Source organism: Urocampus carinirostris, chromosome 4, assembly GCF_059441175.1.
Source record: "Urocampus carinirostris isolate Australia breed hairy pipefish chromosome 4, RoL_Ucar_1.0, whole genome shotgun sequence".
Lineage (NCBI taxonomy): Eukaryota > Metazoa > Chordata > Actinopteri > Syngnathiformes > Syngnathidae > Urocampus > Urocampus carinirostris.
Genome location: NC_142352.1, coordinates 30131903 through 30152072, shown reverse-complemented (window position 1 = coordinate 30152072; position 20170 = coordinate 30131903). Strand labels below are relative to the sequence as shown.

At 37.0% G+C, this 20170-nt stretch overlaps 1 protein-coding gene across 3 annotated transcripts in view; it reads left to right on the top strand.

Annotated features, from left to right (window-relative positions):
* The window catches only part of ppip5k1a (diphosphoinositol pentakisphosphate kinase 1a), a 51099-nt gene extending 33270 nt beyond the window's left edge, over window positions 1–17829 (top strand). The window contains exons 27-31 of one of the 3 annotated variants that reach the window (XM_088334125.1): window positions 2132–2194; window positions 8761–8940; window positions 12723–12860; window positions 12947–13063; window positions 15586–17829. In XM_088334125.1, the coding sequence (XP_088190251.1) occupies window positions 2132–2194; window positions 8761–8940; window positions 12723–12860; window positions 12947–13063; window positions 15586–16217 (1130 nt within the window). In that variant the 3' untranslated portion in view covers window positions 16218–17829. The remainder of the gene's footprint in view (window positions 1–2131; window positions 2195–8760; window positions 8941–12722; window positions 12861–12946; window positions 13064–15585) is intronic. The other 2 variants (XM_088334126.1, XM_088334127.1) reach the window with 2 other exon arrangements.
* The last annotated feature ends 2341 nt before the right edge of the window (window positions 17830–20170 follow it).

Genomic DNA, 20170 nt, shown 5'->3' with positions numbered 1-20170 from the left:
ATCCAGGATGATCATAGTTCTCTTGGCTGCATCTTGGATCAGTCTTCTGCCTGTTAGAGGAAAAAAAATAGAACACTTGTCAGATTCTGGTCCGGGTTTCCCTAGGTCAGCACTATTTAGAGCATGGGTTGGGAATCTTTGGCTCTTTTCATGAGTACATATGGCTCAGAGATAAAAATGTGCTTTGTTACGCTCTTATTCTACTAGGCACAGAGCCGAGTTTGGTGCGTGCATAGCCAAAGCAACGCTGTTTTTACGGTAGGTTTGGTCCAGTATATAAAGGGCACAGTTTCAACTAAAATTTGCAACAACAGACCCCGTTTTGGCTGTTCGTCCCTAAGAAATCCTTTCTATTGAAGCTCTTTAAATAATGTATTTGAGACACTTTATGATAAAAAACACCAAACAAATGGTAAAAACGCCAACCAAGCACATAAAGCAATTTAATTGGGGTAGTGGTAGGGGTGGGCGGGTCTCTTTACATACAGCATGCTCTCGTCTCTCATGCATGAGCCCTCTGCGCTGAATGGAAATACACAGTTAACTTTTCATTTGCATTTTTTGGGGACATTTTTACAAAAATAACTGCTTGCACTTTGTTTTGAATTGAATCCACTATATATATATATATATATATATATATATATATATATATAATATATATATCTACATACAGGGTTGGGTAGGGTTACTTTAACTTGATTATTTTCAATTACTTTTGGATTACTCCAATACCAAATATGCTATACAAGACAAAAGAAACTAAATAAGAATAAAATTACAAAATTTTGTGCAGGCTTGGGGAGTAACGGAGCACATGGAATGGCAAAAATGATGTTGGCAAGCTGTTTGGATTTATTTTCCTTTTGTTTCTGTCGCATTTTATGTTCGTTTTGCCGGAGATCAAAGAGATCAAAGCCAGGAGAAAGAGCTTACCACGTGTTGTGAGTCATAATTGTATTCATATTTAGTTTCTTTTGTCTTTTATTAGCATATTTGGTATTGGAGTAATCCAAAAGTAATTGAAAGTAATCAAGTTAAAGTAACCCTACCCAACCCTGTATATATATAATATATTGGCAGATTTGTAGTGGTCTGATACTCCTTCCATTTGAAGCTCTGACACAGTGTTCTCTCACATCTTTATATCTCTGAAAATCTCTTTGAATCCAAACTTCTGCACAACATCTCAGACCTGCTTGGTGTGTTTTTTTGTCATAATCATGCTCCCTGCCTTTTATACAGATCCCTGAAACTATCACAGAGCATGTGCGTTTATAGAGACCTGCTTACACACAGGTTCTATTTGTCATCAGTCATTAAGGACAACTTTGGATCCTTCAGAGATCCTCTGAAAATGGGTGTGTTGCACTAAGAGCATTGCGTACAAGTAATTTTGCACAACACAGTTTTCATTTTATTATTGGAAAATAGTAGTAAATATCCAATAGATTTTGTTCCAACTGTTGATATTGGACAAAAAAGTACATCTTTGTATGAAATTTGGCAAAAGGTTGAAAAGTTAAGGAGGCCAAATATTTTGCAAGGCACTGTATTTTACATTTGACTTTCTATACTTGGTCTCACAGGTCAAACTTGACATTTTGTTTTTAAATAAGTGCTATGTTGTAATGATCATTGTGCGTAAGTGCTCGGAGATCCATCCGGCTGCTGTGCACCGACAGTTGCATAGTTTGTTCGTCGTTCGTTTCAGAAGGAGTCATGGTCGTTGTTTTTCCTCTTCCATGCTGACACACGTGTAGCACTTGTTGGTGTTTGTCATCCACCTTGTCACATCTCATTTTGAGTATAACTGGACACATTTTGGTCTTGACCCATCGTTGTTGTCATGTTTTGGTGTTTAAACCTACTGAATTCAGAGCATGGCCCCTAAATGTACTCAGTAAATTTCATTTTCCAATCCATGTACCGTCATTGTTCATGGTTACAACAGCTTAGGTTTTATTGAGTAATAAAGCAGCATGCAAATTTGAAGGAAGGACTGTAGACATTACTTTTTAAATACTTTTTAAAATTTATTTATGAGTATTTTTACAAACAGAGTTTGGTAATATATGATCAGCAACGTACTGTGGATCTTAGTAACATTAGTTAATTTTTGTTTCCTCAGAGTTGTTGTCTATGCCGGCTGTAAAACGATTTTCTGTGTCGTTTGCAAAGCATCCGACTAATGGTACGTCTTCTTTTTTCAAGTATATTATCACCTCACCTTCCTTTAGTTTTGCATGTTTTCAGACTTATTTTTTACATTTTTTTTCTACATAGGTATCCACTATCCAGAATTTCATTTTTTTATTTTAATCATTAAAATATCTACTCATATCGTTCTCACATTTCTAACGTTGACATCCACTTTCTAACCAGGGTTCCCACTATTTCATTGATTATGTTATGATAATGAATTGCAGTTTTGAAAAGTGTCTCTGATCGTGTGTTTTTTGTAATTTTTGAACTGGCTACATTATATCTGCAGAAAACATTCCCTGCTAAAAAATCCAGTTGAAAGAGTGACTAAATAAATACACACAATTCAGAGATGTCTGTTTGGCAAGGTTTTTTTTTTTTTTAGCATATTGGCATGGAGTGAGGGACATTTATTTTTGGGAAGTTTGAGCTGAAGTTGTCTTGAAGTTCAGTTCTTTATTTCTTTTATGGTGTCGCTACAAGTTCCTCGTTCGGTTTTCAATAATTGATGACCCTCCAAATATGATAGGATTACAAAAAGTACATGAACAGTTCAGCAAACTTCTTGCTTTCTATTGGCACCGCTTCAAATATGTCAAAATGTTTATTTTTAATAGAAATTCTGCCCAATCCTGCTCAGTTCTGTTTAATACGCTTTTCTGAAAATATAACTGATTTATAATTATTATTAAAGCAATGTTTGTGTTTATTTGTGCGTGGGGGGTGTTTTAAATTGTAATTTTTCTTACATGAATAAGTTAAATATTTTTTATGCAGTTATCGAATGTTAGTTTGTGTTTGACTTACACACACTCTCCATGATGTTGTCTTTGCCTAGTATTTTAATGCTTGTCTAAATAAATTACAACTTTTTTCATGTATGGATGTTTTTGAACTTACAACTATAAGGTGAGAGATTTCAGGTGTGAATGTTTTATTCTCAGGTACTGCACAATTATATATTTCTTACTCAGCAATGAAAATACTTTTATGGTTCATCGCATTTACAATAGCTAGCTTATTTTGCCTTCATTGACTAACTATTTCACCGTAGAATATTGTTTGAAATGTCACTTTGCTGTAGACTGCCGAATGTATTTAAGTCAAATGAATCTGTACTAAAACTGTAAGTTCACTTAACTTTATATTGAAAAAATATTTTCTTATTAGTTTGATGAGACACATTTAGACTAAATCTGATATGTTTTCTGCCAATTAGGAGTTTCTTCACCAAATAAGCAATATAATATCCATAATCAACTTGCCATCATTTATCAGAAGCATTTCATTGCGAGGCTGCATTTGCTTTTGTATTTGTTTTTTTTTGTTTTTCACTAAAATTTTGTCTTGTGTGCAATTTGCAAAAATTAACAAATCATTTGAGATAAGATGCAAATCGTTAAAATGGCTCATTCTTATATTTTGATTTTTCAGTTTAAGAAAATGCTTTTTGTAAAATTATTTTCGGGTTACTGCTTTGATTGACATGGGCTGTTCTCTCGTTATGACTTTCTCTCCTAAGGCTTAGGGGAGGTTATTTTATCCGTCTTTTATCAATTCAAGGCAAGATTAAGAAAATATTTGGTAAAACATATTTTACGAAAGAAAAAATTCAGGAGGGTTTGAACTGTTGCTATGCAGATTCCTCACATTTCCATCAGCCCCAGCTGCACTTTAGAACTAGCCGGTAGAAAGTCCTCTCAAATATTGTTTATGGAACACAAGGAGAGACAGACTACTTGTTATGTTTTTTTCAATGTATACATAGAACAGCACAATGAAAGCAAACTTGAGGACATTCAATGAGCATTTGACTCTTAGTTTTCCACTGAGAGGCAGAGCTGTTTTAATGTAGCGTTGGGCTAACTCTTCAAAATGGTGGTATTGATTTTAACGTCCTGTAATGTCGTCTAAAATTTTAAAAAAAATTGTCGATGTGTACAACTAGCAAATGATGCTACACACAGTTCTAACCCGATCCACAACTCCTTCGTTATTGCCTCTATTATCCCAGTGGTATCTACATTTTCATAAGCTTGTACTGTATTACTGCCATGCACTATGCTGGCACCCAGCTCAGAGTGTTCTCGGCCACTTGTTCGAAGACCCCCAGGATATGCTCTAGTTTCACTCTGTAGTAAGGAAAAGCGCCTTGGCTAATTGATGGACATTGTATAACAGTATATAGTTCACTGTAATAAATATTTATGGTAGTTATATTACATCCCTTTTTGTTTTTGCCGGGTGTTAGCGACCCATGATGAAATTTAGCTTGGCTCCGAAGTGTGGGAACCCGGTTTAATATTGCATTCATTTCATTCTCTTGACCTGTGCGTTTGAATGTGTTTGTGTTTTTATGCATGTGCATGTTTCTGTGGTAACAACTTAAAAAGAGGCTTTTGCAATGATTGAGGGGTTTTAATGATGTTCAATGTTTGAAACCATACTAACATCATTATTTTTCTGCTTAGGTTGCATTCATTTAAATTCAAAGATTTTAACTCGATTGTCTCTATTCCCTGCAGTATAACAAATTCTGCGCCATTAATAAATGGAGACATCAAACCTCCATTTTCCATTTGACTAGGCTAATAGTAAACGAGTTTGAGTTTACGTTTTTGAGTTTAAAATAACTTCTCTAATAATTCTGACTTTTGTTCAGATAAGCGCTGCATAATTAACCAGGAATATTCCTCATCTCTTCTCTTTTGTCTCATTAGTGTATCTGTCTCGAGAAACCCAGTATAGATTGTCATATGTATTCCTTCTGTGTGTCTGAAAACTGTATTGTCCATGATTCAATAGGTGACAATAAATTGTTAAGTTTTGCTCAAGATTAGATAACATTTTCATCATTCAATACAGAATTATATCATCCAGATTATAAGGAACAAACTCAATAGTATTTGTAAATCAGGTGCATTTCTTTCTCTCTGGACTTGATAAGCTGCCATGTTGTATGAGATGTTATACCTTCTTGTCTGAGTGAAACTGGGCCCCTCCCAAGAATGTAAAGGAAGCAGAATGTGCTGGACTCGAAAATAGTTACTGATTATTCTCGTGTGTTTTGTGCTCATACCAAAGTTGGTCTCTATGGATGTTGTTCAGGATGCCCCAATCATAAATGAGGGATATTCAACATGCTGGATTATCCTATCCCAACCTGGGCATATTGCATGAAATAAAATGAGTAGGAGCCGGTGGGCTAGAAGCCGTTATGGAACAATGTATTTTATTTTTGTTGTGCTTCCTTCTAATAACAATTATGCAGAAAAGTCATTTTTAATCATAAGTCCCAAACTACGTCTGGAAGTTTACAGAGATATCCTTCTAACTGTATTAACAGTATTTAGGAATTGATCCGTTTGTGTGTAATGTATTCATGGTTCCTTGTGGTCACACACCACTCAATGCATGTTCATAACTGTTATTCCCATGATTCTCCTACTTATGTGTGAGTTTGGGAGTTGGATGACAAAAATCTTGCCTCGTGAACTTAACTTTAATGCTAGTCTGAAGATAATTACCAGCATTCTGAGAGAAATCAAGTCCCTTTACACTGCGTATAACAAAATTTTGCATGGTTTTCCTAAGCTTGTGTTGATGTTTCCCATATGTACAGCATACATGACAAAGCCAACTTGAGACATATTCTTTACCCTGGTTACCGGTGCAAAATATCGTATTCCTCACACCCATATTAAGCTATTGTTGACCCTGTTGACCTATGACCCTATTCAGTACAAGTATTGAGGGCAAATATATGGATGTATTCATTCCTATATCAAGAGTAAAAGGAAAAGTTTAAATTTAAAGTCAAATAAAATAAATACTTGTGCTTTCTGGTTGAGTCATGATCAGAATGTAACTGATGTACTGTTTATATTGTAGACAGACCGCTGCCATACAGACTTAACACTATTTGATGAAAATAAGTCACACATTTCAAGTTACATCTACTGGTACAATTTAAATACAATTTATGTAGTAGGAGCTGAAATTTCTGTATTTTGTTGCAAACGTCAGAAATAAACCTTGATATGGCTATATCATTTTCTTTTCAGATATTTAAGGAATTTATATATTCATTAATCACATAATTCAAAAAAATTGAAAATGAATAGAAACATTTTATCGCCCGTGTTAGGCAAAAAAGAAGACACTTTCTGTGGCTTATGACAGTTCAATGTTTTTACTACTGTATGTAATGCTAGCTATGCAACATTGTATTTAATGGATTGATTTGAGTTATCTCTGGTGTTTCCTCTGAATTTTTAAATGAATTAAATGCAACCTGCATTTTTTTCAAGAAAATTTAACGAAATGTATTCTCGTCATGGAAACTAGACGGTATATTTCCTATCCCTATTTTTCTAAGTCCTCAAAGTGGAAGTCACCACAAAGGATTTCCTAACAGTAATATGGTTAATGGGATCTCATTAGTATATACTGAGTATCATGATTTAGTAAAATGAGTTGAGACAGAATTCACCTCTTTTAGTCCATCTCTGAGGGCAGCCATTTTAAGACTTTCTGTTTGACTCTAGATGATGTCAAACTTGACAAGGCCCTGGCTATTGACCAATATCATTTCACTTTGATCGGTCACTAGCTGAAGTCTGAGGGACTATGATCTTCCCTCTACTGTAAGTCTCACAATGGTCACCCCCTGAGGTCGTTAATATTATACTGTACAGGATTTATTATAATGGATATTGTGTCTTAATATTCTATAAGTTCTATAATATGTTTTGAATATTGGAGTTTAAACGATTACCAGGTAGTCCGATAATTGGCGCCGATTTTTCGGAGTTTGACAGATATCTGTATTGGCATTTTTATTTATACGACAGGCCCACTGAATATATATATAGTTATGTTTAAATTTTGAATTCCTGTTATAATTTTCATGGAGCCCTTTAAATTTTGATATACCTTTATACGAGTTGCTGCTAAGCCTCATTTTATTTCCTGCACTGTTAGTTTTTGGTTTCAGTGAAATATTAGTCATGTTAGTTGTCTTCAAATTCAACTTTTTTTACTCTAAAAGGTTTCAGACAGCTATTCAATTTTTATTGGAATTTATAACAGCATTCTTTGATTCTTTTTGCGTCATTAAAATGTCTTATGTCAATTGTTAAGCTTTTACAGCAAATTAATATCTGCTCCAAATATTGGTTATTGGCCTCCTCTCAATACAAAAAAAGCAGTACCTGCCATGAAAAACCCATATTGGTCAATCCTTAATAAATATAATAACCCTCTGGCAGGCGCTACAAGTCCCTTAAAACAAGACCTTACTGGCTCAGAGACGGTCACCGACCTGAACAAGCGCACAAAACAGTGAAAATATGTATTTTGCGACTTACTTGGGATTTGTTGTTGTTGCTGCCAAATGCAATTGCAACACTTTTCATTGCAAAAATGTTTTATATCACTATTCTTTCATTGCACTTTTATTAGAACTTAGGCCAGTAATTAACCACTATTTGGAATTTGTTTTGCCTACTCATCCTGACTGTTTTTTTTATCTTATTTTTCTCTTTAAAGGCATTCTCACCCTTTGACCCTGGAGTACAATGTCTAATCTTGTTGCATCCGATGTTTTACATCATTGACATCAATGACAATAAAGACAATTCATTTCATATTTTTCAAAATGTAGTATTTCAAACAATAGGAGCTCATACAATCTAAACCTTTGGTTTGACTTTACTTTAAATACATGTTATAAACTGAAAAGATTTTCTGCTAAGAAGTGTTTGGATGTAGTTTTTATTTATTAATGTAAATTTTTACTTCCTACATAGTTCTTTTAAATTACAGTACTTGACACTTCAATTTCAATATTTGAAGCCATATTTAGGTGTCATTCTGGAATAAATTATGAAGTTCCAACCAACACTGCATATTGAAGATAAAGTAATGGTCTGATATTTTTAATTATTTGCGTGTAGTCTTCAGAATCACACCTAAATAGCTAGTGATGTTTAATTGTTTCATGTGCTGCCTTCACTTAAAAAAAAGTTTACTTCAATGTGCATTCTTAAAATGTTGCTTATAAGTCCATACTTTTTTTAAAGTTTTTTTTTAATCATTATTAAATTGTGAAGATGTAAGGTTACTACACAGTAGTTGTTTCATATATGCAGTATAAAAATGGTCCCATGCAGAATCCGGCTGTAAATATAAAAATCTGACAATCTACATCTTTTGATAATGCTCAGTATGCTGCAGTTTCACACGCTATACTGTTCATGTTGAAGTCATATTTTACCCATTTCACGAAATAATACTTTGATAAGGCACTGCCCTGACATGAAAAGCTAATGTGTCTGAAAATGTATTTTTTGATACCAACTGCACAGTTTCTGGTTCTGTGACTGAATAAACTTTCGGCTCCCACCTCGTGAATTTAGCAAGCTTATTTTCCATCCCTAAACTTCAGTTCCTTCTCTATTTTATTTTTGTAGCGTACCCTCTATCATTCTATGTCTTTTGTACTGTCTCTCCTTTTCTGCTGTGTCCATCCTTGCTCTCCCTATTCTTATCCAGAACCATTGGAGGATCACCATGTGGCCCAGTTGTTGAGTCAATTCTCCTCAGAACTCAGTCTGGGCTGGCACCTCTGTCTGGATGGTGCACTTACCCACCATCTCCACCAGTGCTCCTACCACCTCCGCCTGTTCCGAAACTGGCTTATCTCTGGCCAGGACCCCATAGAGTACTTCCATGGTTAGCCCTCTGGCCCGCCCTAAACCAATCACGTGCCTTGCCCAATTACTACACTCAGCGTAGTCATGGACTGTGCTTGGCCTGTGGTGGACACATGTTTTGCTACTTGAATTTTGCATTGAATACGCATGCTTGCCTGTTTCTGTCGCTATGCAGACTGCAAGCTGGCTTGGTGCACAGAAAACTACCTCTCCCCTACCTTGCCCATAGTAAGCAGAAAATCATGTATCTTTACTAATTGAGTACATACAAAGGCTGTTATTCTAGGGATTTTTGCCCTTGTAACTTACTATGAATTGTAAAATATCCATTTAAATGTTCCCATATTTTTACATTTAAATACATGGTATTCTTACATTGAATATCTCGGGAAATTTTAAGAGTTTAAAATATTTCTGGTAAATTCAGAAAGCTTGTAATCTCAATTTTACATGGACTTTTCAAATATCTTAAGTCTGAGCACCCTTGGTCACAGGACACTCAAACCAATCGTTACATTCTTGCCTAACGCGTACCAGCATTGCTTTGCAACTGCTTCTGTTTGAGCTTTGCTTTACTTTTTTGTGCTGTCCACTCACCATTGTTATTGGTGTATAATCATGATCTCATGGCCTGGCCACCCATATCTCACACCGTAAGATCTTCTTTTTGTGGCGATTTGTAAACTATTGGTTTACGTGTCCCGTATTCCAAGAGACGTGGATGAGCTGAAGGCTCGAAGAACAAAAGCTGTTGCAACCATTGACAATGCAATCCTAGGATGCATTTAGCAAGAATTTGACTATTGGCTTGATGTGTGTCTCGCAAATAATGGTGTTCACATTAAACACCTTTGAACTTTCCATTCAAAAATTGAATATACTAGCTTTTAGAATTTACCAATTGTGTTTTTATATTCTAAATAGTTTCTGGGGTATTCAATGTCAAAATGTTCCCAAGACTTTTGTAACACCCATGTTCTACCTAACGTAAAATGTAATTGTTGAAAGACAGGAAAGGTTTTAACAGTAATAGTACTATAGTTGGTAGCATGCGGTCTTCCTATTGATTGTAAATAAACATCTAACTTGTAACTTCTTTGTAACACATTAGTGATGGCTATTGTCTTTTTTTTCCAATTTATAACTGACCTTTGAAACCACCCTTTACTTTTGTCCAAACTTAATGTGTATTTACCTTGACCTATTCTTATTTAATGAGTAAGTCCGCATGCAAATACGGTCCCAAACGTATTTGTCTGTTCCACTACTCTATGGTTTTCAAGTTAAATTTAGGTATAAAACTCAAATGGAGAGCAATATTTACAGGCAAACTCTATTTGACCTTTACATTTTTGTATGGCAATGGTTACTAAGGACATCCACGTATAATCTCAGTTTTTGAATCGGCAACCTGCACTATACTGTGTTACTTTTAAGTTCAATGGGAACTTTCCTCTGAGAACATACAGTTTAAAGCTTTGCAACGATGCAAATAATTGATTTCGACTTGTTTTTTTGGACTTCAAAGTGGTCTGTTAAAATATCACTGTTAATCCCATTGTTGGTTATTTCAAGAATCAACAACAGCTTCGTCAGTGAGTCTTCTAGTCAGGAGTGCACGTTAGTTGTCTGCTGGTACAATTAGGAAGTATCGTCACGATGCATTAGCACAATAAAACCAGATCAATGAGGTCATGCTCTCCTTAAATTTAGAGTCAAATAAGCTTCCACAATGCTTCCCTCAGAGAGTCAAACTTTGAATTATATGCGTGGGGAGGCATTGACATTATTACTTCTATCACTTGCTTCCGATTCTTTGGGTTGAACCTTTATGTAGTGGTACAATTGCCAATTAACAAGTGTTGTGTGGCTGGCCCAACTTGTCCGTTTCCTGCTAACACCCCTAATCACTGTAAAACAGTGTTTGCCATAATATTAGGAAATGAAAAGTATCACATGTTAATCAAACTTTCACTTTTAAATCGGAGTCTATTATGCAGATACTTACTATCAAAACCAACCCGAGAATCTTAGGGGAAGATTAATGACCTATTGTGCTACAAAAAAAAAAAACGAAACGATTTGACAATAAACCAGTTTCATTTTTGCAAACAATCGGGACGTCATGGGGTTCTACCAGTAGGGCAAAGCATCCGTATAAACAGTAGACTGTTCCTGACAAAATGGCCGTACACTTATCGCTGCAGACTATAAGTCTTAATTTATTAAAGCAAATTTTAAAGAGCTTTATTATACGTGAAGTGAGCACTTCAAAGACAAGTGTACAAATGGCATGGCGTGAAGACTGCATTTTTGTGTTGATTACCACAAGAAAAAGCCTGGTGGCTCCTTTGCGCCTCTGCGTTGCAGACGTATCATGTAACCGGCCATAACAAATGTGTTTGACAAATGAGTGTCACTCTGGGTTAATAAAATACTAAAATACTTAGGACTGCAGGCCTTGCGGCTTAAAACCTGGATGCATAAGGTATATTTTAGGATTTTATTTTGGAAATACACTGAGAAACACAAATAAGCCTCCTCGGTTACCCATTTCAAAACCAGAATTCATGTTCATCTAAAGGAATTCAGAATACCTCCATAGACCTGAGGCATTCATTTGCCTCTACCACATGCTCCTTTTTCCATACGGTTTACTTGCCGTAATTCTTGGACTCTTTAATTTAGTACGGCGTGGCTAATGTTAATTACCAGCGCTGTTTATTTCACAAGAAAACCTTACTTGAATAAATCGATTTTATTTTTTCTTTTGTAGCTGGTGAGAGTTTTAGAAGTCTCAGTGAAAATGACCAGTATCGTTCCGTAACAGAGTTTGCCTGAAAATGTTGTACAACTCCAATCATGTGAACATCTCCATGAGTGTATTACACTCTTTTTCTATTATTTTGTTGACCCATTATTCAAATGTAAATTTCTAATTTGCATTAAACGTTTATCAAATTGACATGATTTATCAAGCTGAAGTTATGCCTGAGATTACTTTGGGTATTTCTTGAAAAAGCTGATTATAACTTTTGTTATTTGTGTCATTACACTTTTGGGTTTGTGTTACTGTAGAGCTATTCTTACTTTCTTTTGTCAATATCAGCTATGTGCATTGTTGCTTTTGATGAAAGCAGATTGCAAGGTGCCAATGGTTTGCCCCTGACAAACAATGTTTTATTGTTTGATTTTTCTGTTGAGACCATTAAAAATGGTGAAATCACGTTATATCTTTTTTGTTTGACTTACGAAGAATCATTACATTATAAATGCAGTTTCTTACTATGACAGTTCATTTTAAAATGTTTTCTTGGTCACTCTGCATTTTTAACGTCATTGAAGACAATAAATCAAAAGAGATCGGTGTTTAGTAACTGAGCAATTACGCGTTGTGTCTTTTTCTCTAACAGCAGTTAAACTTTGATAACACGGAATGGACCTTATTTAGCAGCTGCTGTGTGTTGCACGAGGCAAGCATGGGTGTGGGTTGGCTGACTAATGATAAGCTGTCAGGTTCAGCCTCTGATTCAAAGTTGTGTTGTTTTAGTTCAGTGCAATAGTATGTTGACATCCAGCATGGGATTAGAAATTCGTTGGTTATGAACAGTCAAATCTGGTTGTAGTGCACTGTATACTAAGGTATGATGAAAAGAAAGCTAAATATTGATTTAGCTTTGGGAGAAATTTCAAACTGGTGTGTCATGCGTCAGCTGCGTGTGGTTTCATCTAGCCTTGTATTTTCCGTCCAGCCCAACTATGACCTAATGATGTATGTATTATCTCTCTTCTGTACCACAGGCTTTGAGGGATGCTCCATGGTCCCCTCAATTTATCCTCTGGAAACACTTCACAACTCATTGTCACTCAAACAAGTCAATGAGTTCCTCACAAATGTGTGTGAGAGTGCTGGAGATCCACATACAAGGACCACCAGAGGTCAGGCACTTAACAAAAATATGATCATGGTCAAATATCTCAAATAATCACTCTTCATTATTGTTGCTTTTTTTTAATCACCACAGCACTGTCTGCAATGTTTGGTGCACACAACCACCCATCAGGCGATGGTTCATACATCCCCCACAGAGTCCTCTCATCGTCCATGTCTCTCAGGTCTCGTTCTGACAAACCGCCGTGGTGTGAGTATTGTACAAAACTTGATATCATCATACTTAGGCGTTAGTTTATGATTTTAAAAAAAATCCCCTGCCACAAGTACTTTTAAGAGTTGTAAAGCTTTGGCCAGCAAACTATTGATGTGTCTTTCGAGAATGTAACCGCTATATGAAGGAGCCGGCTCTCCAGCAATCAAACGCTTTTTTTTCTCTTAAAGGTGCACGTGATTGGTCAATATGCATTTTTTTTCAGGGACTTTGTAATGTTGACCTTAAAATTGTTGAGTATAGTAAAAACAAAGAAAATCCTGACTCAAGACTAGTATTTTAGTCTTCGGCTTCTTTACTTTAAAGCAAGACTACTATCAGTCTTCGTGCATGAATAAACCGCCTATACGATAAAAGTTTGCCTCTTCTTGTTTTAAATAAGCTCGTGTTTGTTTTTAATATCGTGGACATTCATTGTTTCGCACAGTGTGCGATAACATTTGCAACTGTCAATAGTTTGGCACATATGTCAAAGTTTATTTTTGTATTTCATAGAAGAGTTAACTATTAAAAAATAAATGCTATTATGATCTATTAGTATAATACATTTTTAATTATTAAAGGGTGGCACGGCAGCTGAGTGGTTAGCGCGTCCGTGGCACAGTTCGGAGGTCATGGGTCCAAATCCAGCTACCTGCCTTCTTTTGCGGGGTTTGCATGTTATCCCCTTGCTTGTGTGGGTTTCCTCTGGGCACTCTGGTTTCCTCCCACATTCCAAAAACATGCATGTCGGGTTAATAGGCCGGTCCAAAATGTCCCTAGGTGCGAATGAGCGAATTAATTGTCTGTCTCTGTGTGCCCTGTGACTGGCTGGCAACCAGGGTGTCCCCTGCCCACTGGCCGAAGATAGCTGGGTTAGGCCCCAGCACCCCCGCGACCCTACTGAGGATAAGCGGTAGAGATAATGGATGGATCTATTGTTGAATTATTAAGTAATTTTGTGTATCGTGATAAATAGTATTTTAAGCAACAACAAAAATCTGAAGAGCTGTTCAGTGAGCCGAGTCAAAGGAGCTTTTTAACTACAACGAGCTGAACTTCCTCAATGCCCTCGTTGTGCCTTGAAAGGATGTGTATTCAAATTATAAACAGAATCAGTAACTTGCTGTGTACCCCAATAAGCCCTACTTTTGATAAACATGCAGCTCAGACTTTGACATCTAAATTTGCATTTTGGCACTCGGTCGACAAATACTTAGTGTGCGGGGTCAGAAGAAAACGGCGAGCTGCTCTTTTCTACAACATAAGTGCTCTAAATACAAAACACCACGGTGACGTACGGACCCTTTGGAAGAGAAATTAGTCTGTGTTTTTGCCAGCATTAATAATATATATGCATAACAGGAGCTAAACGAGACGTTTGACGGTACTTTATTCAATATTTTTCAACATATTCACGATAAGTCAACGTTTTTATCCAAAAATCAAGTCCTCAATTCTCACAGCCGAATTGAACAGCAATAGAAGTTATCTGTCAAAAACACAAGTGTAGTGCTCATTCCAAATCATTGGCATCAATATGTAGAGCTTAGATTTTACGGCACACTCCCCTCATTCAAGTTTTCTTTCGGCTCTGAAGTAAATATGTGCTCGTCTTAGTAATTGCCATCTTGAATGGTAAGATTGATCCAAAAAGACGTGACGTAAACAACTTGGCGCAGAGCTGAAAATGAGGCAGCTGAAACAGGTGTCATGTTTCAAGGTATGGTGCCGTTGGCGTTCTGCAGCCAAAGGCCTCGACGCCAGATTCCCTCCCCGGTTGGCGCAATGTGTGCCGAGCTTTTATCACCGTTTGACCCAACGCAACCCCATAACATTTGTTTACACAGTTGGTTTCGCTTGTTTCTAAACCAGGGGTCGAGAACCTTTTCAACCCAGAAAGCCATACAAGCAAATTATTTTGATTATCTTCACCTTTTTTTCATGAATAATAATTTCAAAACAGTGCAAACAAATTTTTTTTTTGTAAAAATGTCACAAAGAAACTGCAAATGAAAAGTTTACAAATGTATTTCCCTTCAGCGCAGTGAGCGTGTGCGAGAGAGAGGGCAGCGTGTTATGTGTGCAGAGATCCGCCAATCCCTACCACTCACCCAATCAAATTGCTAAGGGTGCTTGGCTGGCATTTTCGGGTGTTTACAGTATGTTCTGTGGGTTTCATTATAAAGTGTGTCAACAGTGAACATCTGTTGTTTAGTTAACGTCCGTATAAAGGATTCCTTAAAGACGCACAATAAAAATGGAGTATGTTAGTTTACACCGTGACTGTAAACTAGTTGAGACTGCCATATACAGTATATCCTGGACCGAATCTATTGTCCTTTAGCCTTGATTTGGCTTTGCATATAATAATCATTGAACAACACAGAAGATTAATTTGGGTCAAATTTCATTTCTGAGCCAGGTGATAAGAGCCATAACTGACTTGCAAGCCTTAGGTTCCTGACCCTTGATTTTAACTGTCAATGTTTTGTCTTGTTTTATATCTTTGTCTACAGACAGCAGCGGTCCATCGAGTACTGTATCCAGTGCCGGGCCATCTTCTCCCACGACAGCTGACACCTCCCCACGTTTTAGTTTCAGTGACAAGATCTCGCTTACTCCACAGAGTAGTGAGGAAACTCACTCCTCTCAAAATTATCCTTCCCAACCAACCCCTCCAACGCCATCCCAAGTTTTCGACACTAATTTCTCTGTTTCAAACCCTTCTGAAGTACCTCAGACTCCTAAGAACTCACCTGATGACAATATTGAGCAATGCAACATTACAGATCACCTATCACATAATTCTGAAGTCACACAGGAAAACCAAGAGACGTGTTCAGCCACAGATCTCTCCAGTAGTGGACCTCTTGACACTGGTTTGAGGCCACCTTGCTCCCCGCTGGGTGAGCTGACTCTAGGTCGGATGGAAGGCTTCTGCCTCCCGAGCTCTCTGCCTGTGCTGCTAGAACTCCGAGAGAGCAGCAGCGAGGCAGGTTCCAGCACACAGACACCAATGTCCCCTGAAGGACATGACGAATTCTTTGACACACAGGAGTCAGTGGACCTGTGGATGGACAGTCCTGAGAATGCCCCGGACTCGGAGACATCAGTTGAGATCAAGGATGATCTCCCTGAAGAAGCGTAATCCCGCTATGATGCTTTTAATCTCTCATCATGTACTTCTTGCTCAAGTGCAGAATTATTGGCCTTTTGTGTATGCTGTTCATTCATAAAAGAGATGTTGACATGAGTTCAGTGGGTCTAACTACAGGTTCAGTCCATCAGAGATGAACTGATAAAATGTCTTTAATTAACACTGTTACATGTGAACTAGTATCTCTGTTTCAATGTGCTTTTCAATGTCAACTATGTGGTTAAAACATTGTAGTGTACCAGCACTGGCAATATCATACATTTTCCATCATGCTTTGTTACCCTGCCTTTAAAGCAGTGTTTCTCAACTTGTCGTACTTGAGGACCGTAATGATGAGCCGCGACCCAAATCAAGAAAAAATTCCACTTCTCATATGTATCCATGAAAAGGATTGTGCAATTTGAGGCAGAGATAGAAAATTATACTCACCTTTTTAAAAAAACAAAATGACTAGCATAACCAAAATAACTTCAAGTATAACCTACATCGCATATAAGCAACCCTCTAATTCGAAATTTGAAATATCAAAGTGTGTACTTAAACATTGACAACTATTGATAAAGAATAATCTACTGGTAAAAAAAACTAAAACTGTTTAGAACCATTAGAAGACACTCGCACACCATTTTCAAATTTTGCAATTGTTTCCTTTTCCGACTCCATTGTTGTTGTCACTGTTACCCAGTTTTCCTTTCCCTTACCACTAACTTTCTTGGGACCCGGTATTATGGGCAGAAAAATGAAATTAATCTAACAAAATCACAAGAAAATAAGATGTGGCCTCTTTCAAACGCGCTGATTGACTGAATTGGTCAAAGAGATAGAGTAGGGTGTTATTGCCACCTACTGTTGAGGAGTGTTTTTTTTCTTCTTTGCAATATTGGAAAAAGGAAATGGCCCACAGCCCACTTTTGGGTCCTGACCCACCAGTTTAGAAACACTATTTTAGAGTGAAGCAACAATCAATGTTGCATTTTTGTGTTCCATTGTGAATCAATTGAAGGTATGTTTTTTTCTAAACAAGGCACTTTGGTTTGACTTCATGAAAACAATTTATTAGGTCAAAGTACCACTGTCTTTGAGTTACTGTCTTTGATATTCCTCCAAGACTGTTTGGTTTATCTTGAGTATTGATAAAATAGGTTTTAAACTGTTACTGTTCATTATGATTATTTCGTCTAATGTGCTTGTACTTCCCAAGAGTACTATCAATGGCTCCTCATCAGGTCCATGACTGGCCCGAATCTTTTGTGTCATAAGGAGAGTTTATCCTATGAAGTAATATGTATTCAGGACTGTCTCGGAAAATGGAAATATTGCTATAAAGTTCTTTATCTTCTGTAATTCAATCAAAAAGAAAACATCAAAACGTTTAGATTAATTAAAAATGAACTGAAATATTTGCAAGCTTTGTATTTGTTTCATATTGCTAATTGTGGCATACAGCTTAAGACAACTCTTATCCTGTAATGATCTCCTACCCCCTTGATGACCCTAGTGCAGCGGTCTTCAACATTTTTTAATCTTATAACTACTCTTTGGACCTAATCAGCGCAAGGAGTACCCAGTTTGATATCCATTTCTAAAATATCTTAACATGTTACTGGAAGTAGGGGTACATAAACTCAGTCAACCACCAAATATATATATATATATATATTTCTAGGACATCACTGACCCAACACTGGTGAGCTATTTTTAGAACAGGTCTGCAGGCACCTCAGCAGTCTTTGGGGGACACCAGGCTGCAGACCCCAGACCTAGTTAAAAACATTCAAAATTATCTACCTACAATCAGCTCCTCCAGTAATGTTGTAGAAATGATGTACACAACTTCACATAAATTAAATACCAGTGCACTGTTCACAGTTTGATATCGGAATCAAGTCCTCGAGGAATAGAGGCCAGGAAGATTTAGAGCGGGCATGTCAAACATATAGCCCGTGGGCCTGATCTGACCTGTTGGAAGGTTTAATCTGACCCGCCGTAAAATTTGGGGTATGTCAAAAAAGAGCAAGACTAGCTTATTTCGATCAAAAGTTATAATTGTTTTAGAATAGATAATTCAGATAAAATGCTCTTTCCCGCCGCTAGAGGACGCTAAAGTTTTTTTTTTTCAGTAACAGTGTGCCCAGCCTAGTAGTTTGATATGATATTGTATTCTCTGTTCACTGCTAAAACGTAGATTATTTTTTAATTTTTGATTGAGGCAAGCATATTTTCCTTCATAGCTACCACTTGAGTTTGTTTGTGGTGAGTTGGTTCAGATGTAAATCTGCATTTACTCAACTGTTAAAATAAATTGTAAGGCATTCAATGCCAAACATGAAAATTATTTTTTTCCACTGTTTGTGAATAAATGTGTTGTTCTTAGAAAGTAAACGCTGACAACAAAAGAAAAAACGTTCCTAATTGTATGTGTGATTCTTTGTTTGCGGGAACATTTTGGTGTCATGATTTTGGAAAAAACATCCTATGTTTTAATACAGCACTAATATGTTTGACAAGGGCAGCACGGCGGGGCAGTGGTTAGCACGTGTGCGGCACAGTTCTGAGGTCATGAGATCGAACCTCCTGTGTGGAATTTGCATGATCTCCCTGTGCTTGCATGGGTTTTCTACAAGCACTCCGGTTTCCCCCCACATTCCAAAAACATGCATGTCAGGTTAATTGGCCGGTCTAAATTGTCCCTAGGTATGAGTCAGCGGGTGAATGCTTTCCTATGTGCCCTGCGACTGGCTGGCAACCAGTTCGGGGTGTCCCCTGCCCACTGCCCGAATATAACTGGGATGGGCTCCAGCACCCCCAAGACCCTACTGAGGATAAGCGGTGCAGATAATGGATGGATGGATAATATGTTTAACACTAAGAAATACATAGTGGTCAAGCTCAGGGACAGATACAATTATAATTTTAGCTTGTTCTTAAACAGTGTCTCTGAATGTTTACTACCCTGCCATTTACTAACAAACGTTTTACCAACAAAGCTCTTTTTTACGTTTTGTTTATAAACACATACATCTTAAGTACCTACATATTAAGTTAATATAATCATTAAAATAATAATATCAAATATTATAAGTATTATCAGGACCGGCCCAAGCCTTCATGGGGCCCTAAGCAAAGTTAGATTTGGGGCCCCAATATCACTTGATAATTTGCATACTTACTAGAACTCATTCCATGTTTTACTCCAAGGGTGGGCAACTATTTGGAGTCAGGGGCCGCAAGTGACATATTATACTTGTTTTGAAATAGATTAGTTTCATCAAATTGGTTTTGAAATGACAACAATTACAGCAAATAGTATACAAGGTCCCTGTTTAAAGCAGTTTATTTGTTAGTTAGTTTTGAAATATTACCGTAGGTTTTTTTTGTATTCCTGAAGTTGGATTTTTATTGAAGTTCTGTAGTTTTTTGTTGTTACTGTAGTTTTATTTTTGTACTATTTCTGAAGTAATTTTATGTTGTATTTCCATAGTAGTACTTTTTTAATATTTCTGTAGTACTTTTGTTGTATTTTTGTATACAGTAGATTTATGATGGGCAGCACAGTGACGCAGTGGTTATCGCGTGTGCGGCACAGTTCTGAGGTCATGAGATCGAACCTCCTCTGTGGAGTTTGCATGTTCTCCTCTTGCTTGCGTGGGTTTCCTCCGGGCAGTCCGTTACCTCCCAAATTCCATGAACATGCATGTGTGCCCCTGCGACTGGCTGGCAACCAGTTTAGGGTGTCCCCTGCCCACTGCCCGAAGATAGCAGGGATGGGCTCCAGCACCCCCGCGACCTTACTGAGAAAATGCGGTGCAGATAATGGATGGATGGATGGATAGTTTTATGATTATAATATTTGTGTAGTATTACTGTAGTTTTACATCTTTTTTTGTATTTTTGTACTCTCTTGTCTCTTGTAGTATTTGCATATAAGAATGTTTGTTGTATAT